At 43.7% G+C, this 24,280-nt stretch overlaps 1 protein-coding gene across 1 annotated transcript in view; it reads right to left on the reverse strand.

The window, feature by feature from the left end:
- Positions 1-24,280, reverse strand: part of LOC145714371 (transmembrane 9 superfamily member 2-like) — an 87,806-nt gene that overhangs the window by 11,194 nt on the left and 52,332 nt on the right. Inside the window, 9 exon segments of the mRNA XM_081793866.1 lie at positions 1,535-1,706; positions 3,594-3,705; positions 6,229-6,377; positions 7,998-8,157; positions 17,814-17,871; positions 18,073-18,192; positions 19,438-19,482; positions 19,485-19,569; positions 20,807-20,915. Coding sequence (XP_081649992.1) covers positions 1,535-1,706; positions 3,594-3,705; positions 6,229-6,377; positions 7,998-8,157; positions 17,814-17,871; positions 18,073-18,192; positions 19,438-19,482; positions 19,485-19,569; positions 20,807-20,915 — 1,010 coding nt within the window.

Genomic DNA, 24,280 nt, shown 5'->3' on the forward strand with positions numbered 1-24,280 from the left:
GAGAGAGAGTGCACACGCACACAGGAGAGAAGCAGAGAGAGAGAGAGAGAGAGAGAGAGAGAGAGAGAATCCCAAGCAGGCTCCAGGCTATCAGCACAGAGCCTGTCATGGGGCTCGATCCCATGAACTGTGAGATCACGACCTGAGCCGAAACCAAGAATTGGACACTTAACCAACTGAGCCACCCAGGCGCCCCTCTCGGCTTGGATTTCTGACAAGTTTCCACTGTGGATTTTTACACATTTGTTGAACCTGAGACTTAAAATCCGAGACAGTAACTTAAAATTTGTCAAAATGACCTGTGACTTGAGCTAAAACTAGAACTTAAAATGAAGAAAAAGTATGGGGTGCCCGGATGGCTCAGTCAGTTGACGAGCATCCGACCGGCTCAGGTCATGATCTCGCAGTTTGTGAGTTGCAGTCCCACATCGGGCTTGCTGCTGTCAGCATGGAGCCTGCTTTGGATCCTCTGTCCCCCTCTCCCTCTGCCCCTCCCCCGCTTGTGCTCGCTCGCTCTCTCTCTCTCTCTCTCTCTCTCTCAAAAATAAGTACATTTTTTTTTTAAGTGAAGCAGGTAGATGGGTGCCTGGTTGGCTCAGTCATAAGAGCATGCGACTCTTTTTTAATTTTTTTAACGTTTATTCACTTTTGAGAGAGAGAGACAGACAGAGCGCAAGTGGGGGAGGGACAGAGAGAGGGAAACACAGAATCCGAAGCAGGCTCGGGGCTCCGAGCTGTCAGTATAGTGGACACACTGATGACTAGAACCCACAAACCACGAGATCATAACCTGAGACGAAGTCAGAAGCCCAACTGACTGAGCCACCCAGGCGCCCCAAGAGCTTGTGACGCTTGACCTCGGGGTTGTGAGTTCAAGCCCCACATTGGGTATCGAGGTTACTTAAAAATAACATCTAAAAAAAATAAAATATAAAATAATAAACTCTTTTTTTAAAAACGTGAGGCAGATAGAGATGGAACACTGCCTCACTTGTACTGAAAAGGGTTCCAAGCTCTCTGACCTCATAATTTCCTTAACCGGATCATTTTATAAACCACTCCATTTTGTCACGTACTTCAACAAGCCTTCATCTACAGAAAGGCTGCTGTCACATCTTGAACCCAAATAACAACCCCAAATGAGTAATCCTGGGGAGTATACATCTTGTCCCTCACATCTAATTGCTTATATGGCCACACATTTGCTTCATCTACTTTTGCTAATTTAAAATTTATTCAAGTCAGTTCATTTTTATGCTTGGAGGCTATTCAAAGGTGATTACACATAACCCTTTATGTGCTTTGGAACACATCCCTACTGTTTAGAAACATTCACAAGGGACAATCTTGAAGCTAAGTACATCAGGTCCCTCCGGCTCCCCAGGCTTTACAATCTTTTATCCCCAAAGCATAAAAATGAACATGATGACTTTGTTCCCTATTCCTTCCATTAGTCGTTAATTGATGCTTATCACATTATTATCTCCAAGTCTCTTCAGAGAGTGTGAAACGCATGAAGTCATTCTGTGGTTACCTGTGAAAAGGAAGAAAATCAGGACCATGACCATCGTGTACCCAAAATACAAAATGGCGCTTGCCGTGCCTGTGATTTGAAGTTTGGCGAAGAAGTAATGAACTGTATATATCAAAAGGTAAACAGCTGTAAAACTGCTAGTGAAAAAGGCTCTCCACCACCAGTGATAATCCTGCAAAAAGAAGTAGAAAAAAATCACTTTAGGTGAAACCTAACTCTAAACGGGTTAGCAATTATTGTGATAACAAACCACATGAAACAGGCTCCATTAGATTATGGATTAGAAGAAATCCAAGGGGAAGTTTTATAAGAAACCGTCGGACTAATGTACGTTCTGCTTGGGGTGCCTTAACATTGATAAACTCCCTGTTTCCAGGGGAACCACGTGTGCCCTCGGGGACCGTACTTGTAATGCACGCATCCTTTCTGTCATGACACTGCCTCAGCCTTGGAAGGCTTTCGGGTCAGCTTCAATTTACTGGCAGAAGCTGGGCCTGAATTGATGTTTCGGGCCAGGTAGACAAAGGTTAGTACAGAAACTGCATATAGAGCTTTATGGTGAATGGGATTTGTCTCACCCAGCTGAATTCAGGACCCATGGGGGCATGAGTGAGGTCAATACACAGGTCAATTCCCCACGGCTCCAACTGATGCTCATTTTACTGTAAAGGCACTGTGGTCAAGGGCCAAGGGAACCTACAGTGCAGAAAAGAGTTAACATAGCAGGTCTGAAGTTGCTATCTTTAGAAGGGCCTGCTTGCAAGGCTGGCCCTTGGCTTATATCTGAGAATTCGGCATTTAATCATCCCCTGACTGATAAGACGTGTTGGCCATACCTAGGCCGTACGAACAGTGTGATTTATGGTGAACACATGCTTTCCTTTTGGGGGTCTGGGATTGTTGTAATTGCTAGGCAGAGGGTGCCTATGTGACCAGCTCCCAGTAAAAACCTTGGATGTGAAGTCTCTAATGGGCTTCCCTGGGCGGAAACATTGCACATATATGACTATATTTTTTATCGCTGAAAAAGGGAACGTAATTGGTGTGTCCCCTCATGGAAAAGAAAAAGCACAGGAAGACCAGACGTGGATTTCTCCAGGTTCCACCTGTGTCTTTTCCCCTTGTTGATCCTGTTGTGTGTCCTCTGGCTATATTAAGCCCTAGCCAGGCGTGCATCTGTATGCTGAGTCCCACGAGTCTTTCCAGTGAACCACCAGACACGTGGGTGGTCTTGGGGGCCTTCAAAGCACTTCTAAGAAACAGAAATATACACATCACCTGCCTGTGAGTATATACTTCATTCACGATTGTCGCGGGTTTTCTGTGACAAAAAATACACCGTAGAACTGAGAAGCTGAGTATAATATATACAAAATTCTAATTTTTTCACCCTTATGCTTGTAGCTCAAGAAGAAAATGCTCTAAGAACATCATGTATATGATCCTCGTTCCCAAAACTCTCTATTGTTACGTTTAGAGAGTCACATTTAACTACCAAAACAAGAGGGATTTCGGGGATTTAAGAAAATAATGTTCACTACCACCTTAGTTACCCAGAAGGACATCAGAAACAAAGTGGGGGTACAGTGGGGTAAACAAAACTACTTCTGCCCATGGTAACCAAAAGTAAGAGAAAAGGCCTTTAGCAGCAATCTCAAACCCATAAAATGCAATCCTGGCCCAAGCTGTGAAAACTTTAATTGTCAAAAAAAAAAAAAAAAACAACAAAACACCAATTGAGCCAGATCTTTTGTATGTCTAAATATCAAATCAGTTCCCTGCTCTTTTCTATGTTAACTGAATATTATGCAGCAATTATAGTAACTAGCCGGAGAGAAATTGCTTTCTGTTTAGATTTTCCACCAAAGTAGCATTAACTTTCCATCAAAGCTGCATCAAAATCAACATGTGTCATCAGGAAAACACAATATGAAGCTGATCCCAAGTTGTAGAAACCAGGCAGTTAACATGTGCTTCAATTCCTTTCTCAACACAGGCTTCCACTTCCAATAGTGCGAGTTTGGGAAGGAGAAGATGCATTCGTTTCTTAGGTCTTTACCTCAGCACACAAGTAGAAATAACACAGCAGAACCGCAGCTTCTGAGCAGGTAATCAGGAGAATTATAAAGACCAAGAAAAGGAAGCCAAACATGAAGTACATTTGATGAGACCTGAAAATAAAAATGATAGCCTTAAAATTAACTTCACAATACACAGAAAGACCATTCCAAATGAATACAAGAGACGGTCACGTTTGTCTAACCTGAGAGATTCACTCCAGACCTTCATCGATCCATCCAACATCCAGAAACCATTCCCTGACCGACCAATGTGGCTTCAGAGTTTGGCCTGATCTCCTCCAGTACGAATCCGTGTTCCTACTTACCCCTATTTCTCTGCTCGTGCAATTCAGTTTTCACTAAAGAACCATCAGTATCTCTACCATTTTCTTCATGCACATTTTATGGTTGTTTTGTTTTTTGAGAGAGAGAGAGAAAGCAAGCGGTGGAGAGGGGCAGAGGGAGAGAGAGACCGAATCATAAGCAGGCTTAGCCTGACGCAGGGCTCGATCGCACGACCCTGCGATCATGACCTGATCCAAAATCAAGAGTCGGACGCTTAACTGACTGAGCCACGCAGGCGCCCCTCTTCACGCACACTTTAAGCCATGCTTTCTTTTTAGCAATGGAAGGTTATAAATGCCATAAATATCAGCAAATACATTATACAACCAAAAAAACCCCACAGAGTCAGGGGCACCTGGGTAGCTCAGTCGGTTGGGCATCTGACTTCGGCTCAGGAAATGATCTTGCAGTCCATGGGTCCGAGCCCCACGTAGGGCTCTGTGCTGACAGCTCAGAGCCTGGAGCCTGCTTCATATTCTGTGTCTCCTTCTCTCTCTGCCCTTCCCCTGCTTGCTTGCCCTCTGCCTGCCTCTCTCTCTCTCTCTTGGAAATAAATAAGCGTTAAAAATTTTTTTAAATCTCGTGTAGAGTATATACCTGGTTGCAAGGACGAAGAATGGGGGTTGGGGAGCATCATGTATATAGATAATAAGTATATACAATGTTGTACACAGCAAGCACCCTCTTTTTCATTGAAACAAAAGTTAACTTGTCCAAAGAAGCTTTTAGTTTTCACTTTAAAATTATCCCATCAAAAACATCTGGAAAATACAGTTACATAATCTATTTTGCAGCATGTTAAATATTTCGTTGCTGACAAGGTAACAGATTTTACTGCTTATCTTTTAAACCAATTTGCCACAATGCTGTTTAAAAAGTGAGCAATTAATGCGCATGATTAAACCTCACTTTTGAGGACTTGAAAGCTTTGTCTGAAAGATTGCTTTAGGATGAAAGTGTTAGAAATATACACAGCTGGCTACTCCATTTGATTTTATGGGGCCTTTGCCCCATCTCCAAAACTCCCTCTGCAGCGACACCCCACTTGCCCAGCTCCTGAAACCAGAATGCAGTCAAGAATCAGGAATTAAGGAAAAAGGGACCGGGAGAAACTGAAATAGCTGTCACGGACCTGGAGCTTTGCAAGTAAAAACTGGCGCACTTTGGAAAGCCTGGGTTCTCACCTTACATGCGTTTCTGTCTTGGTTACCAGAATTCTTTAAAAAACATTTTTTTTAATACGTATTTATTTTTGAGAGAGACAGAGACAGAGCATGAGCAGGAGAGGGCAGAGAGAAAGGGAGAGACAGAATCCAAAGCAGGCTCCAGGCTCTGAGCTGTCAGCACAGAGCCCGTCGTGGGGCTCAAACCCACGGACCGTGAGATCATGACCTGAACCGAAGTCGGTCACTGAACAGACTGAGCCACCCAGGCGCCCCTTGGTTACCAGAATTCTTTTTTTAGAGATTTTTTTTTAATGTTTATTTATTTTTGAGAGAGAGAGAGAGACAGAGCGTGAGCGGGGCAGAGAGAGAGGGAGACAGAATCCGAACCAGGCTCCAGGCTCTGAGCTGTCAGCACAGAGCCCGACACGGGGCTCGAACTCGCAAACTGTGAGATCATGACCCGAGCCGAAGCCGAACGCTTAACCGACTGAGCCACCCAGGAGCCCCGGCTATCAGAATTCTTAAACCCCAACAGATTCAAAGCAGCAGATAAAACGAGGAAAGCTGTGAGGAAAGAGCAGGCATCCTGACACCAGAACTAACAGTTGACAGAAAGGAGAGCCGAAAAACATGACTTACAGCTCAAAGTAAGTCTTTGAAGCTGTAAGTCTTCAAAATATTTTTAGCAGAGGAACTCTGAACTCTTGCATGGAAGGTTGGTATGGAAAAGAGATACACATCACGGCTGCCTCTTCCGGTCTTTAGGTGCCTCCTTCCAAGGGACAGCACCCCTCCCCCCGCCCCACCCCCTGCGAAGGCCCGGAGAAGTATGGTGTGAGCCAACTTTGTAAGTCATCTGGAAAGGCTTAAAAAGAGGTTACTGCTTTTAAAAAAGGAAACCTGCGTAGAAATTTCCATCAAAAACTGTCTTTAAAAACTTGTGAATTAAGTCTCAGTTCCCTAGGAAGTCCCCCCCCAACCCCAGGGGTCAGAGGGCTATTTCCTGGATAAAACCAGAGGCAAATGAAGTTTTGCCATACCCAGACTCTAACCTCCTCGAAATATAGGAAACTTCGTTTATCAACAATTAAGATGTTTTGAGTTGTGACGATACCGTACTCACCAAATACTGTTCAGAATGAGAAAGAGTTGAATGAAAACACAGCCAAAAGGTAAAATGCCACCGATCATGATGCCAAAAGGTGGTTTCGTAAAAAAACTCTGCCGCGGAATGTGACGGGGAATCTGGTTCGTGCAAACTGGAAACCTAAACTGCTCGAAGAGAAATCAAGTGAAAATCAGAATGACATGAAATTGAAGTGAATTTATAGACATATAATCACAAGACACAATCCTGAATCGGAACTGGACACAGAACACTTCCCAGAGCAGTCATGTGGGCAGAGGCTAGACCAACACTGTGCTATAGAAAGATAATGCAAGCCACAGAGGCAGTTTTAAATTTTTTAGAAGCCGCATTTTAAAGAGTAAAAAGAAACAGGTGGAATTAATTTGTGAATCCATTTCATCGGATCTAACAAATGTTCTCAGTTGCCTGTGTCATTGCTATAAGAAGGACTCAGTAGGGGCACCTGGGAGGCTCAGTCTCTCCAACGCTCTCTCTCTCTCTCTCTCTCTCTCTCTCTCAAAAATAAATACACATCAAAAAAAACTGTTTAAAAAAAGAAGTAGTCAATAGATGTTTTCTATTTGGCTGCTGTTGTTCTGTCTGCAATCCACTGTGTATTTTCCACTTCCTCACAGCACATACCAGTTTGGAAGTAGCCACATTTCAGGCCCTCAAAAATCACACGTGGCCAGTGGCCACCACACTAGAAAGCACACAGCTAGGCAATAAGGATGTTTATCGTTTCCTGTCAGTTTCAAGGGAGAGACTGGACAAGATTTAGTGGTGCCTATTCCAATATGAAGTAATACATGTCAAAAAGTCGTCTCAGAATTTGTCTCACGCATTTCCCTCAAAATCTGTCGGTAGTTTTCAGACATTTTTTCTTTTTTTCTGCTCTGTGTGGACCTCCAGCTTCCGTTTTGTGTTGTCTGATTTCTCCCTTTGCACACAGTGTGCAAACTCACACTATGTCTTTATACATTCCTTTTGCAGAGTAGTCTTTTCAGTGTCCTGCTCCTTTACCCTATATGTAGAATAAGCTAACTTCAAATCTATAAACTCAACAGTTCCATTTTTCAGACTGTACCTTAGCTTTCCTCCCCTGCTGTATACTTTTCTGACTCGGTTAAAGTCAGCCTTCCTACTACTATATATCCTTTTAATTTTCTCCAACAGAGACAGAAATTTAAACAACCTATAAAGTGGGGAGTACTCTAAATAATGTCTTTTAAAGGGTTACTGGGTTCCATTTTTGTTAATTTTTAAATCTTTTATTCTGGAATGATTATCCCAGGATGCCTGGCTGGCTCAGTCAGAAGAATGTGTGACTCTCGATCCCGGGGTTGTGAGTACGAGCCCCATGCTGGGTATATAGATTACTTAAAAATAAAATATTTTTAAAAAGGACTATTCTAGGAGCGCTGAGGTGGCTCAGTCAGTTAGGCGTCCAACTTCGGCTAAGGTCATGATCTCACGGTCTGTGGTTCAAGCCCTGTGTCAGGCTCTGTGCTGACAGCTCAGAGCCTGGAGCCTGCTTCGGATTCTGTGTCTCCCTCTCTCTCTGCCCCTCCCCTGCTCATGCTCTCTCTCTCTCTCTCTCAAAAATAAATAAACATTTAAATAAATGATGAAATAGATAAATAGGATTATTCTTCGTAGTTTTCTCCAATGGTACATTTCACATCCCATGTATAGTAATATACACGTTGAGGTATTATTTCAGACATCAGTCAATGGTCAAAAGCAGTATTTTAGAAATTTACCTTTTTCTTGGCTCCAAAGTACGCACCCACAAATGTTAGGGGTACTGAAATTCCACACCACATTGCAAGAATCCCTATCAGAGTACCAAAGGAGATGGCAGCCGATGAACCTTCCACCCAAAGAATCACGTTCATAAAAAAGAGGTCGGCAAAGACGACACTGGGGAGAAAAAGAGTCATCAGGAAGCAATATGCTTTCGTGAAAATGTTAAACTCATACTTGAGGTGAATATCAGAACGTTCTTTTGGTGAGAAGGATATAATAAATTATAAGGCTATACCCTAAAAGAAGAGTAAATCTCACTGTGGGAAACCAGTCATTGAGCTGGGACTTAAACCCAATACCATATAATAAGATAGCAGTTCATTATAGGACATCATTTCCACATCCTACTCATCTTTGCACCCCCAGAGTCCAGCAGAAAATAAATGAGATGGGGAGTAATATGCCACGGAAAAACTCAATATGCAACAGAGCGAACACAATAAAGACAATGCATAGACTAGGGGCGCCTGGGTGGCTCAGTCGGTTAAGCGTCCGACTCTTGGTTTTGACTCAGGTCATGATCTCATCTCGCGGTTCGTGGGGTGGAGTCTGGCATCAGGCTCTGTGCTGACGGTGCAGAGCCTGCTTGGGATTCTCTCTGCCCCTCACCCATTTGCATGCTCTCTCTCAAAATAAATAAATAAATAAATAAACTTAAAAAAAAAAGAAAATGCATAATAAAAACAGATTTCTTTTAATATTGTGAAGTTTTTATTTGAGAGAGAGACAAAGACCCTGGGGGGGGGGGGGTGCAGAGAGAAAGAGAGGGAGAGAGAGAATCCCAAGCAGGCTCCAAGCTGCCTGTGCAGAGCCCGATGTAGGACTTGAGCTCACGAAACCCGCTAGATCACGACCTGAGCAGAAATCAAGGGTCGAGCATTTAACGAACCGAGCCATTCAGGCGCCCCTAAAGACAGATTTTAGAATCCTAGACTGAAATAGGCTACAAGCCTCAAGTCCAATAAATGTTCACTTAAAGCAAGAGCTTTAAGTCAATCGCTCAAAATCAACAGGTCAGCTGATGAATCTACTGGATAAATCACCAGGCAAGCCCAGTTGTCGTGCCCCTATTTGTTCCAGACAAGTTGGCTCAGTGCTACAGGTGAGTATGGGCAACCATATGGATGTGAGTGTTTCTGAAAGCCTAAAACATGAGGTTGAAAAGGTGGGCGGAGGCTAGATTGTGGAAGGCTTTGAATGGCAGGGTAAGGAATGCAGACGTCCAGAAGCGGCCAGAGGGTTTTTACGCTCAAAGCTGTGAGGTACATAATACAGTCTTCCCGGCAGATGAGTCCACAGCATGGCAAAGGACAGACCTAAAGGAAGAGAAACTAGAGACCAGGAGACTAGATAAAAAGTGGTAAGAAACGGTATAATGTGGTGATGGTTAAAACCTAAGTGATGGATATGAAACACATGAAGAATTAAGAGGTTTGGTCAAAGATGGTACATGGAGGGGCGCCTGGGTGGCTCAGTCGGTTAAGCAGCCGACTTCAGCTCAGGTCACGATCTCGCGGTCCGTGGGTTCGAGCCCCGCGTCGGGCTCTGTGCTGACAGCTCAGAGCCTGGGGCCTGTTTCAGATTCTGTGTCTCCCTCTCTCTGACCCTCCCCTGTTCATGCTCTGTCTCTCCCTGTCTCAAAAATAAATAAAACGTTAAAAAAAATTAAAAAAAAAAAAAGATGGTACATGGAAATCACACCTTTGGCTCTGCTCCCTCCTCAAAACTCTGATAAAATTATGGTAAAAGAACTTTAAAAGGGTATGAATACACAAAGGTGGGGGACACAGGAGAGAAGCAACCAATTTTGTAAACCAGACAGCAGAAGGACAAGTAGTAACTGAGTTAGTAGAACAGGGAGACCTGGGATCCCGAGTCGTCCATAGGGAAAGCTGAGAGGCAACTCCGCTGACACCAAGGAGCTCCAACAAAGGCTCAGGGATTTGTAGCACCAGGTTCCTCTGGAAGTGGGAGGGAAGGAGTGGCTAAAACCAGGACTGGTTGGAAGTCAGCCTAAGACACTGACACGGCTGCCGGCTCCCTCCCAACTCTGCAGAGCCAAGGAACTTCCCTTCCTGACCCCAGCAGAAGACTGGAGGTCTAGTCTCTCAGAGAAGGTCCCTGAAGCTCAGAAGAAAACTTCAAAAAGGAAAATCTGTGACTGACATCCTCAGAGAGATTAGAGGAGGCACTGCAACCATGAAGCAAGAGGAATTAGAAATATGACAAGGAGAATTAAAACCTCAGTAAAAGGGTTGGGATATAAAGCTAATGATATGTCTTAGAAAGCAGCGTTAGGGGTGCCTGGGTAGCTCAGTTGGTTAAGCGTCCGACTCTTGGTAACGGCTCAGGTCATGATCTCAAAGCTTGTGGGTTGAGTCCCACGTCAGAAGGAGGATGGGGGAGGGGAAGAGAAGAAGAAATGAAGACACCCTAAGTGCCCGTTGAAGGATGAGTGGATAAAGAAGGTGTGGTGCACATACATATACATTAGCATATCATTCGGCCTAAAAAGTGAGGAAATCCTACCATTTGCCACAACATGGATGGACCTTGAAGGCATTATGCTGACTGAAATAAGTCAGAGAAAGACAAACACCGTATGATCTTCCTTACACGTGGAATCTAAAACGCAAACAAAAGCAAACCAAACTCCTGGAAGAAGAAAATCACACTTGTGGTTTCTGGGGCCAGGGTGGAGGCACGGATTGGAGGAAGGTGGTCAAAACTTCCAGTTAGAAGATAAGTATGTCCTGGGGACGTTATGTACAACGTGATGACTACAGCTAACACGGCCGTGTGACAGGGAGGCTAAGAGAGTAAATCCTCAAGAGTTCTCATCATCACAAGGAGAGATTTGTTTTCCTTTTTTTCCCTTTCTTTTCTTTTTATTGTATCTACGTGAGAAGACGGACGTGAGATGAACCCTTTGTGGGACTCATTTCACAATATATGTAAATTGAACTGCGATGTATGTCGATTGTTTCTCAACAAAACTGGAGGAAAAAGAAAAAAAATTGAACAGAAGAAAAAAACGAAAGAAAGGAAAATTAGACAACCCAGGCACGTGCAAAATAGGAGTTACTTGAATAGACAGAGTTCTGTTTTCATTTTTTTTAATGTTTATTCTCGAGAGAGAGAGAGACAGAGACAGAGACAGAGTGTGAGTGGGGGAGGGTCAGAGAGAGAGGGAGACACAGAATCGGAAACAGGCTCCAGGCTGTCAGCGCAGAGCCTGATGCGGGGCTCGAACTCACATACCGTGAGGTCACGATCCGAGCCGAAGTCAGCCGCTTAACTGACTGAGCCACCCAGGCGCCCCTAGACAGAGTTCTTAATGTCTTTTAGGGATATTAAATAATTCCTCAAGGTCAGACAGCTGATAAGAGGCAGAGCTAGGATTCGAATTCACGTGTGTGTGTGATTGTTTAAGGGCAAGCTGTTTCCATCCCACTATGCTATACTAAAGCCTCTATGGTGGGGACCTCCCCCCACCACCAGTCGGGTGTATCTTCTCTTCCCCCAGACATTTAGTCAAAGACCAGAGAGAGGGAACATGGTAACATCCACATTATGAGGCACCAGGTAAGGCTTTGAGGTCTCCCGTCGAGGGAATCTCTGGTTTAGTCCTATAGTTGGAAGTTCTCTCAAGGTCCATTCCAATTCTAGGATTTAATGCTGCCTTCCAATTTCTGATTCGGGATCTTTTTTTTTTTTTTTTTGGATGTTCCTCATCTCTCATGATAAACTGACTTCAGCCATTTGTTCCTTCATTTTACTATTTCTGCCTCACCTCCCCCCCCCCACCCCCGCCTTGTGTGTACGATCTCTTCTGCGTACTAAATCTATGTCGGTAGGGACATTGACTGTGCTTTTTCAAGGCTCATACTTTGCCCCTGCAGGAGCTGTGGTTTTGAACCCTTTCAAACAACAACAAATACAACCACAGAAAACCTCCACCTTAGGTCTCATTGGTTTCTGGCATCTTAATAAGGGAGGCTGGTTTCCCATGATTTAACCATACTTCTTCAAATGTTTCTTAATACCTTTCTGCTCTAATGAATTTGTTGAGCCACAGTATTCCTCTGCCAAATTTCCTAGCTTTTGAGAGATTCATTTCAGCCGTTATCATTCCATGGCCAGGAAAAATTACTTCTCACTTGACAAATCATAACCTCCCTTCTTATACATAAACTCAATTAACCTGTCTCGACGATTTCCCTTTTGAAAGTACACTCTAGAATGTTAATATGTGTTTAACAATTCTGTAACTGCCCTTCAGTTTCAAGTTTTTATATTCTAAATAGTTCTTCCTTTGTTGGTCTCTAATTATTTCTAGACCTTTTCATGGAATCTTAAACAGCAAAACTAAAAGGAAACTTGAGAGGTCATCTGGGTTCATCTCCTACCTGAAACATTTATTCACACACTCATCAAACATTTATTGAGTACCTATGGGTTAGGCCCTGGTGTTCAAAGATAAATAAAAATCTTTGCTCTGCAAAGCTCAGTCTAGTGGGGGACAGAGATAAACAAATAAATTACAACACGACACGGAAAATGCTATAGCAGATGATAAACACAGAGCAGTAGGAACACAGAAGAAAAGAGTGACCAAAAATACTTTATAGCTCACAAAACAATTTCACAATCCATTAGTTCATTTATTTCTCTGAACGACTCTGTGACACAGGCATCACAGGCAAGGAAATGGACAATCAGGAAGGGGATAGGACTTCCCCAAAGTCACTTAGCTAATACTGACTGCCTAATATTAAGTGCTGGAATTCAGACTTGCTTCTTCTAATTGTTAAGTTTGGGTGCGTGACCATCAAACTATGCTGCCTCTTCTTTTCCCTTCCTACCACTTTTGGGGTTACATGAAGGAAACGTATATAGTTTAATAATCTTACTTTCTTCAATTTCTTCTAGGGAGCATAAGTGTTCATTAGTCTAAATGCTTCTCCTTTTAAATATAAAGCCTGATTTTTTTTTTAAATAATAAATTTGAAGCCAGTTTTACACTGCCTGTTTATGGCACTGTATCAGCTACTCACATTTATACACTGCGAGGCACTGAACTTCTCTTTCAACCTACTACTTTCTAAGAAATAAGAATGCCAGTACCTTACGATTTTCTCTCCCATCGACCTAAGAGGGCCCCTAAACCACTTGAGGGAAATATATCCTTTGTATCATGCCTGTTTACTGCTTTAAAACTGCATGCAGGGGTGCCTGGGTGGCTCAGTCAGTTGAGCGTCCGACTCCTGATTTCGGCTCAGGTCATGATCCCAGGGTCATGGGATCGAGCCCCTCATTGGGCTCTCCACTGAGTGTGCAGTCTGCTTAAGATGCTCTCTCTCTTCCCCCCTCTGTCCCTCTCCCCCACTCACACTCTCTCTCTAAAATAAAATTTTAAAAATTTAAAAATTTTTAATTGCCTTTAGTTCTACTAACAGAACTAGGAAACTGAATCTGTTTTGCACTTTTAAATTACTCACTTGATTCAACCATACAGTGATTATTTACTGAGTACTTATTCCATATAAGGAGGCACTTATACTCTGTATAAGGCACTTGGTTACACACTGTGAAAGATACAGAAATGAATAAGACCCCATGCTCACCCTCATGAACGTTAGAATGCAGAAGGAGATGAGACATATCACAAATAACTGTAATCTAAGGAACACTGTGATAAGTAGTATAGCGATGGTGAGAGACACTGTACAATTTCAAACATGGAAATGGTGGCATTTGAGCTGGGGCTTAAAACGATGAATAGAAATTTGGCATCGGAGGGTTGGAAAGAAGCGATTACAAAAAGGTGGAACAACACAGAAAGATGGAACAGCACGAGCAAAGACATGATAGCAGAAGGGTTGCTAAGAACGACGGCTACCATTCACTGAGCACTTAGTATGTGCAAAGGCACTGTTCCAAATGCAGTACATACGTTATCCCGTTTAATCCTCACAGCTCAACGGGGAAGAAAGGGATACCATTATTCCCATATTACCCATGAGGAAACCCAGGGTTAGACAGGGAACATCACTTGCCCAACAGGCCGTGATTAGTAAATATTATCTGAAGCTCTTTTTTGCCGAATTTAAGAGACACCTGCGTAGCGCAATAATTTTAAATCTGTGCTGACGAGCATACAAAGTATTAAGACGTAACTTGTATGGCAGTGACGGCACGAAGAAGGGAGGTGAGAAAGGAGCCTGATAGGAGCAAAGTTTTGTCTAATATTGAAATTAAGCTGGGATTCATCCGAACCAGATTGGTGTAAATTGGGACACTAATTGTAATCTGTAAGGTAACCACTAAGAGAAGAACTCAAAAAAAAAAAAAAAATGGTAAAATAGATGACAAGGGAACAGAAATGGCACCGCAGAAAATATCTATGCAACGGAACGGAAGACAAAGATCTCAAAGACGTACGTGCACGCCTATGTTCGTCGCAGCGTTATTCACAATGTGCTCAAGGCCCGGTAACTAGGAGGAGGTAGAACTGGGAATGAACCACTCTATACGTTTGCAGTATAGGGTACGTGTGCGTGCGTGCACACGCGCGTGTGTGTCCGACTCTAAAGCCTGTGCCGTCAGCTTCTGGCACTACCTCTCCCCTTTAATATATGGTTCTGAGTTGGTGTTACTGTTGTTCATAATGAAATTACTTAAAAATAGATAACACGTGCATATGGTACACGATGCAAAAAGGTGGAAAAAAAAAAAGCGAAAAGTAAATCTAATACAAATAGTCTCCTTCACACTCCTGTCCCCCGGCCCCCCGAAAACCCACCCAGGACACAAGCACCGTTCCCGGTTGCTTTTCAAATCAAAAACTTTTTTTTTTTTTTTTTACTTTGACAAAACTGTGTCTTGACACCGCGTCATCTCAAAGTCCATGTAAACCTGACCCGTGTTATTATGGATTTCTACTCGAATTTTTGAATTTCTCTGTGTAAAACATGCTTCACAATCAATCTCACGGAAAACATGATGAAAACAGCTCATAGCGCATTGGGAATGCTAATGCTTTTCTCAGACATTGATTGTTCAATTTGGCTCATCAAGCTTAGCGATATGATATATTCTAATTCTTTTACATTTTCTTTTTTTTTTTTAATTTTTTAACGTTTTTATTTCTTTTTGAGACAGAGAGAGACAGAGCAGGAGCAGGGGAGGGGCAGAGAGAGAGGGAGACACAGAATCTGAAGCAGGCTCCGAGCTGCCAGCACAGAGCCCGACGCGGGGCTCGAACTCACGGACCGTGAGATCATGACCTGAGCCGAAGTCGGACGCTTCACTGACTGAGCCCCCCGGGCGCCCCTTTACATTGTCTATTTCTATGATGTAACTTCTTTTTACAGTAAGATGGAACATCTGTGTGATGAACGCTGGGCCATTATTAGTCCTCTTAAGCCACGAAGACAGAGTTTCAGAGACAATTTGTATTTAATTTCCTCTACAGTGCCTAGGATAATGCCTTAGATAGGGTAAGAACGAAAGCAAAACACAACCAAAAAGACCACGCTGGGTGTGCCGAATGAGTAACGAACCAAAGCAGAGAACAGCGGACGGTTTGTGGACTGGTTCCTGCACGTGATAGCCCTTGTAGTACAACCCAGTATAATGACACTCGCACAATGGCACTTTGCTGCCAAATTTATCCAGTGTGGGATTCATTTGAGACTTGAACTTGAAGCAACAAATAGCTGAAATATTGTCAAGGACATTGCTTTCTTACATAAATGTAATAAAGCATTCACCTCAGAGAAGACCACCCATTCTAGTTCCCTTGAAAACAGTTACAGGAAAAGCAGATGGCTCTAGTCAAGGTGGGGAGGGGGAGGGGACTGCATTGTCCTTATTTTAAATAAGTCAAAAATTCTGAGGTTCCTGTATTTGATGTGCAAACTTGTAATGTTCAATCCTCTCAATGATCTCCTCTTTTTCCCTGGAGTTTCAAGGAAAACCAGCCACATGGAGATAAAAGGTTATGGGTCTACAGAATCTATCACTGCGTTGCCTCATTCACGGCATCATGCACAGCCACAGAGCATTGTTAATGCATTTTGCTCTCCCTTTGTCACCAATCAGCATATAATGTAACTGAGTTTACTATGTATAACTTTCATTACAGGACCTCTTCCACTATGGGGACATACTCCTAGCATCAAGGACATGGGAATTTTGTAACAAATAGGAACTAAAGTACATGACAATTAAGATAGAATCCACTAGTTTTTCCTTAAAAAACAAAAAAAAAGTGGGGGGGGGGGGAGGTGGGGAGCCTGAGTGGTTCAGTCGTTTAAGCATCTGACTCTTGATTTCAGCTCAGGTCATGATCTCGTGGTTCGTGGGATCGAGCCCGGCATCAGGCTCCTGGCTGACAGTGCGGACCCTGCTTGGGACTGTCTTTCCCCCTCTCTCTCTGCTCCTCCCCCACTTGTGCTGTCTGTCCGTCTGTCTGTGTCTCTCTCTCAAAATAAATAAACCTTTTTTAAAAAGACCTTTCCTTCATAACATCAAGGAAAGAATATGAGAAATGAAACAGTGCTATGGACTGAGTTGTGTCCCCCTCCCCAAATTCATATATTGAAGCACTGATCCACAAGGTAATGGTATTTGGGGGTGGGGCCTTTGGGAGGTGATTAAGCTTAGATGAGGAAGGACTTCATGATGGGATTAGTGCCTTTATGAGAGGAGACACTAGAGAGTTTACTGTCTCTGCCTGCCATGTGGGGAAACAGCAAGACTGCAGTCGTCAACAAGCTAGGAAGAGATTTCTCACCAGGACCCAACCCTGTTGGTGCCCTGATCTCCAACATGTCCGCCTCCAGAACTATGAGAAATCAAATGTGTGTTGTTTTGTTTCAGCCCCCTCCCCCCACTCTAAGGGATTTTTTTTACATTTATTTATTTTTGAGAGACAGAGACAGCACAGGTCGGGGAGGAGCAGAGAAAGAAGGAGACACAGAATCCAAAGCAAGCTCCGAGCTCTGAGCCGGCGGCACAGAGCCCACAGAGCCGGACGCGGGGCTCAAGCTCACAAACGGAGATCGTGACCTGAACCGAAGTCAGACGCCCGACCGCCTGAGCCACCCAGGCGCCCCTCCAGTCTGTGGATTTTGGTAGGGCAGCCCGAGCTGACTAAGGAGATGAAACCCTAAGTGAGTCAGCACTTCATCAGCGAGGTTCTGTGGGAAGATCCCAGGACGGGATGCAGGGGGAACATCCGGTTATATATAGCGCTGACATCCCACGTGACCTTGAACACTTGCTCCCCGGCTTGGCCACCAATCCCGCACGTCTGTAACTAGGGGGCTGACGGCGCTACTCACACAGCCACTGTGCGGCCCCGCCCACTCCCCCTTGGACAATGACTCTACCCCCCGAACTGCAGTCACTAATGACACTGCAGTCACTAGGGGAGACGGGAAGAAAGAATCACAGAAGACAGCGACAAGGGGACTGACACAAGGTGGTGCCTAAATTGCCATTCTAATATGGTATATAATGCAAGATGTATAACTGAGATGAGCATTTATGAAATGTGCTCCAAGACCGAAGATCAAAATTCAATACAGCAGCACCCTGGCTATCTCTTTGCACTCGAGGCTACGCTGTACAAAGAGAGAATGCTGCCGCTACAGAAAACTCCTCTCCCTTCGACCCTTCATTATCGCCTACGATGATTTCTCCAAGACGAAGTCTAAGGAAGAGTGTAATTGCATAGAGAACAGAGAACGTGCAATGCTCACCCAGGACATAATAGTGCCGTCAGCAAAAAGTTTGTCTTCCATTTAACACCTTTAAGTGCTGAGGAAGGAAAAGACAGAAGAGTTACTGTCGCAGCTTGATTCAGTCCACTTTAGACCTACTTTATAACCAGGACACAAGTACCTTTGGATGGGTCGGCTAAAATGCCCCATGCGATTCTCAAATGTTGTGTTTTACGGCCTTTTAATTTCTACACTGAACACAGGAACTTACTGGAATGAGAGCAGATGTAATGCTTACTCTTATACATTCTTGCAGACACATATCCAGCAGGGGTTCCCAGAAGGACCCAGAGCACAACGGCACAGGTCATTAAAGCGCCTCGGTTGGAGGGGGATAGAAAACCAAGGCAGGCCAGAACTAAAGGCACAAAAAAGAAATATCAAACCAGTTACAATCATAGCCTCAGAAGCACACAAGACTTTGTAATAAATTAAAGACCCACTGATTAAGACATATTATGTGTAACAGCACACAAGGATATTCTGTCATGTGAGATCTTAAGTGACACTGTGAATGAATGTTATTCACTTAACTAATGACAATTTTGTCTTAATGAAAAGGTGTGATTTTCAAGACAAGGCAAGTGAAGTTCAGTTTCCAAGTTGGATCTAGTCTTTACCTCACCATTTAAATCAAAATTAAATAAACAATCCCCCCTACTCTAGTATCATTCCGTAAACAGAAAATCATTTTCCCACAAAAATTTCCTTCTGCTTCCTTGTATTCAAGGGGAAGAATAAAAAAAAGATCAAAGCAGTGGGGCACCTGGGTGGCTCAGTCGGTTAAGCATCCGACTTTGGCTCAGGTCATGATCTCATAGTTTATGAGTTCGAGCTCATGTCAGGCTCTGTGCTGACAGCTCAGAGCCTGGAGCCTGGAGCCTGCCTCAGATTTTGTGTCTCCCTCTCTCTCTCTGCCCCTCCCCTGTTCTCTCTCTCTCTCTCTCTCAAAAATAAACATTAAAAAAATTTTTTTTTAATCAAAGCGAGACTTGGTCTCAGGAAAATACAATCTTGAAAGCTGAATTTTGAAGTTAGCACTGACATCTGAAACACCTAACAAGCCTTTTTTTTTTTTTTTTTACAGCAGCCTTGTTTATGAAAATCACCACTCTGGCTATCAAAAATTGACAGGCTCCATTTTTACTTTATACATGAAGGCAGCCAGGGTTCAACAGCCATTGTGAGCCTCCTAAAGATGCCATTCTGTTTATACGTTTAAAGACCAGCACTTAGGCTTGCCACAGCATTTCAAAATGCTAGTGTTTAATTATGAATTCCCTTAGTCCACTTAAAATATGATTCTACCCACATGCTGATTTTCAAGAAAGCATCTCTTTTGCAAAGCAAGGACTTTGTGTATTGGACAGCACAATAAATTATTCACAACTGAAGAAGCCATGAAAGGTCCCGGAGACAGGAACATATTCAGACTCCTATCCTTAATTTGAGAAGATAGAATTGTAAGTACCATAATACATACATTTTCTTAAACTTTAGGGTATTTTCAAAGCCCTTTTGTACACGTGGATCAAAATTTAACATACGGCAACAGTTCGCTAAGAATGTTTAAGATGACGCATATCGATCTGAGCCTACTTACGTAAGGTGATAAACGTCATGATCAAAACTTGTGTTCCTTGCCCAGGAAAACTGACAGCAACATTCTATTCCTTGGTGGTCTGAATACATCCCCATGAAGCAGCTTCCAACCAAAGTCCTCCTGGGCATCTTCCTGCATATGAGAAAATCTTTGGTAAACACACTGTGGCAGAAAGTTACCAGAACTCTGAAAGTTAGACGGAAATGAATTTTCCTCTAAAGACAGACTAACTGGAAGCCAATGGCTCATTCTGGATACAGCAGCCCTCTGGAAGGTAGGTGATCCTGCCATCCAAATGAGGCACTCCCTTACTCTAAGTTTTGCATTAAAGGGAATGTGTTCCTCATATAAGGAACACGCCTGGCTTAATTGCATGGAGAAAGTGAAATGATTTAATATACAGAGGGAATTCGGCCAATTTTTATAGAAATTTAAAATTCGGGGCACCTGCGTGGTTCACTTGGTTTAGCGTCTGACTTCGGCTCAGGTCACGATCTCATGGTGTGTGAGTTCGAGCCCCGCATAGGGCTCTGTGCTGTTAGTGTGGAGCCCGCTTCAGATCCTCTGTTCCCCCTCTCTCTGACCCCACCCCCGCTTGCACTCTCTTTGTCAAAAATAAACAAACCTTAAAAAGAAAAGAAAAACAAAGGATTCTCTTTTTTTAAAAAAAAAGAAATCTAAAATTCACCAATACACAGATGATTATAAGAGTCAAAACAGTATAAATGAGATAAAACTAAATTTAACCTCAAAAAAAAATTTATTAAAAAAAAAAGAGGGGTGCCTGGGTGGCTCAATCGGTTAAGTGTCTGACTTCGGCTCAGGTCATGATCTCACAGTTTGTGAGTTCAGGCCCCACGTCGGGCTCTGTGCTGACAGCTCAGAGCCTGGAGCCTGCTTCCGATTCTGTGTCTCCCTCTCTCTCTGCCCCTCCCCTGCTCACACTCTGTGTCTCTCTGTCTCTCAAAAAATGAATAAATGTTAAAAAAGATTTTTTAAACTAAATTTAACCCAAATGATAACATTTTGCAATGTTTGATATATTTATCTCATACTCCAAATTAATGGAAACATTAAATAATACTTTAAAAGTTCAGAAACATATAAAAAGGAATAGAACCAGAGTGGGTAACAAATACCTCTCTAATAAACTGACTTCTACTTTTACAGAGCATACCCAACTCTATACTTTCTGATAGAACCTACCCAACTCTATACTTTCTGATTTGGTATAACAGGCTAAATTGCTAGATGTCGAAATGTGCTGTATTCGAGGTATTATATGCCCTAAGTAAAAATATAACATTGACAAGTGGACAGAGTAGGCATTCAAATATTTGCTGAATCAAATATGTGCATTTTTACTTACAGAAGAACTCATCTCATTGTATCTGATAATATCTCTATGAAGAGTCCTCAATATAATTATAGCCACCATGCCAGATAAGAAGAGAATGATAACAAAGGAATTCATAATACTAGAAAATTTAAAGAAGAAAAAAGACAAGTTAAACCTCAAGTTCCTTATTTAAACAGTGAGAAGAAAATGTGGGTACATATAAAAGAAAGGCATTCAAATTACCATCATGTTGATCACTTTTCCAAGGTTAAACTTAGATCAAAAGCTGAATACATCAGTATATTAAATGAACTTAATATATTATAATACACAATATATTGATATTATGTATTAATACACGTAATCCACAAAACTGTATTACAAATAAAGCAATATAGGGGCGCCTGGGTGGCTCAGTCTGTTAAGTCCGACTTCAGCTCAGGTCATGATCTCACGGTTCGTGAAGTCAAGCCTCACGTTGGGCTCTGTGCTGACAGCTCAGAACCTTCTTCGGATTCTGTGCCTCCCTCTCTCTCTGCCCCTCCCCCGCTCATGCTCTGTCTCTCTCTGTCTCAAAAATAAACACTAAAAAGAAACAAACAAAACCAAATAAAGCAATATAAGCAACATTATTCTTAAGGTGATTTTAGAATTTTTTAAGGGTACATTCCCAAAAAGAAGCAAGAAGAAGTAAATAAGATCAATTAACAGAAACTCAATTCCAGGGCATGGAACTGAGAATGAAAGTCCAGGAATCAAGGTTGAACTAATGGCTGACTGACTTCTTAACTGATAGACCAAGGTTGTAGTCTTTTTATGAGCTTCAGGGTAATGACCCCATGGTCACTGTACTTCCCAGCTCTTACTGTTTCTAAAATTTAAACTTCAAAATTATTCCCAAATCAAAACCAATCCCTTCTACCATCCCACCACCCAGCCAAACCCGAACACATCAACAAAGCTTCACCAGAATCTGAAAAGACCAACACTGTTCTAGAAAGATGTCAATAAGGAGGAGCCTGGGTGGCTCAGTCAGTTAAGCATCTGACTTTCCCTCAGGTCATGATCTCACGGTCTGTGAGTTTGAGCCCCACATCAGGCTCTCTACTGTCAGCGCGGAGCCCATTTCAGATCCTCTGTCTCCCTCCCTCTCTCTCTGCCCCTCCCCTGCTTGTACTCTCCCTGTCTCTCAAAAATAAATTAAAAAAAAAGATGCCAATAAGATGATTGATGTCTATGGTTGCCAGAGAGGAGGTAGTATGGGGGGATGGGCAAAATAGATGAAGGAGATTAAGAGGTGCAAAGTTCCAGTTATAAAATAAATAAGTCACTTGTGGCTGCCAAAGGGGAGGGGGTGTGGGGGGATGGGCAAGATGAGTGCAGGGGGTGGGAGGTGCAGCCTTCCAGCTATGGAACGAATAAGTCACAGGGATAAAAGGTACAGCATAGGAGGGGCGCCTGGGTGGCTCAGTCGGTTGAGCGTCCGACTTCAGCTCAGGTCATGGTCTCACGGTTCGTGAGTTCAGGCCCTGAGCCAGGCTCTGTGCTGACAGCGCGGAGCCTGCTTGGGATTCTCTGTCTCCCACTCTCTCGACCGCTCCCCTGCTTGCGTGTGCACACTCTCATGCTGAAAATAAATAAATTTTTTACATTTATTCATTTCTGAGAGACAGAGAGAGAGAGAGCATGAGTGGGGAAGAAGCAGAGAGAGAGAGGGAGACATAGAATCCAAAGCAAGCTCCAGCCTCTGAGCTGTCAGCACAGAGCCCGACGTGGGGCTCAAACCCACAGACCACGAGATCATGACCCGAGCTGAAGGCGGACGCTTAACCGACTGAGCCACCCAGGCGTCCCTCTCAAAATAAATAAATAAATAAAAACTTTTAGGGGCGCCTGGGTGGCTCAGTCGGTTAAGCGTCTGACTCTTGGTTTCAGCTCAGGTCATGATCTCACGGTTCGTGGGTTCGAGCCCCATGTGGGGCTCTGAGCCGACAACGTGGAGTGTGCTTGGGATTTTCTCTCCCCCTCTTTCTGCCCCTCTCCTGCTCATGCTTTCTCTCTCTCCCTCAAAAATAAACATTAAAAAATTTTTAAAGATGACTGATGTCTAAAACGTCTGTTAATGTGGTAAGTGAGTTAGATCATGGCTGAAACAAAGTACATTCCTTGTTACGCTATAAATACGAATACTACTAGAGATTAGCCCCCACAGTGTATCTGGAGGCCCTTTGGTCTCACAATCCCTTTGGAGAAACCATTTAAATAAATTTTACCTGAAGAGACTTCTAGGGATGTGACAAAATGGGACCTGGACAGTTGCCCAAACAGAAGACTCTGGAAAAGCTACCATATGATCATAATAATGAGGAGGAGGAAGAGGAGGAGGAAGAGGAGGAGGAGGGAGAGCAGGAAGACACGAAGGAATAAGTCTAGAAACACAGGAGCGGGGGGCGTTATTCTCACTTAAAAGGCAATGGGTATATAAGGAGGGTCATCACCTCAAGAGACCATGCTCGGAACCACACCTTCCCTCACTTTCATTTTTACTTTCACAGTCTTCTTCCACCCCAAACTGACCTACCCCCCGACCTCCCTCAGCACTTGGCCACAGTCACGCCCAACTGTCACGTTCTCAGCTGGTTCCTCCCTCCATTTCAGGCTGAAACTTCCACCTCTGCGGTTTGGCCCTGTTGAAGGTTCCCGAGCGATCAAGCGCGTGTCCTCTGCATCCACCAGAACGTAAAGCCTCGCGGGAGCAGAAGTCCGTCTGTCTCCCTCACACTGTCCCAGAGCCCAGCAGGGCGTCTGGCCGCCTCGCAGGGACGAGGAAGCACACCAGTGGCATGAGCAGCCCCTCCCCGACACACCTTGTCCCCCGCACGGTCCTCTCCGTCACCCGCCCCGCTGAGGGAACGAAGGGCCCCTTGAAAGGTCTTGGTGTCTCACATGTAATGCCTCCACCTTCCTCCTGGCCCTCTTCCTCAGACTTTCTGAACCCAGGAGCACAAGTCTCTACCGTGTTTTCCTCTCATCTCGTGCACGGTGTCCCCTTCCGCAGTCACACCCTGCCCACTTCGCGCCCCCCCCCCCATGCTCTTTGCAGGCCGCAAGGCACCTCTCAGACACCTCAAGCCGCTCTTCCCTTCGGCATACGCAGGCGTGTATTTAAGGCCCGTCTTCCTTTTTCTCTTTCTTTGTGCACGTGGAAAGGTGTGTGCGAGGAAGGAGAGGGGAAACCAGCCACAGGGAGGAAAAGGTGTCACTCAAGATCATCTGCGGTAACAAAATAGCTTTTTAAAACACATAGGTATATAGATCTCACCACTCATGGGTTCGAGCCCCGCGTCCGGCTCCTTGCTTTCAGCCCAGAATTTTCTCTCTGCTTCTCTCCCTCTCTCTCTCTCTGCCCCTCCCCTGCTCTCTCTCTTAAAATAAACTTTAAGATATATATCATATATATATATATATATATATATATATATGTACATATATATAAGATATAAG

This window comes from Panthera onca, chromosome X, assembly GCF_046562875.1.
Source record: "Panthera onca isolate mPanOnc1 chromosome X, mPanOnc1 haplotype 2, whole genome shotgun sequence".
NCBI lineage: Eukaryota > Metazoa > Chordata > Mammalia > Carnivora > Felidae > Panthera > Panthera onca.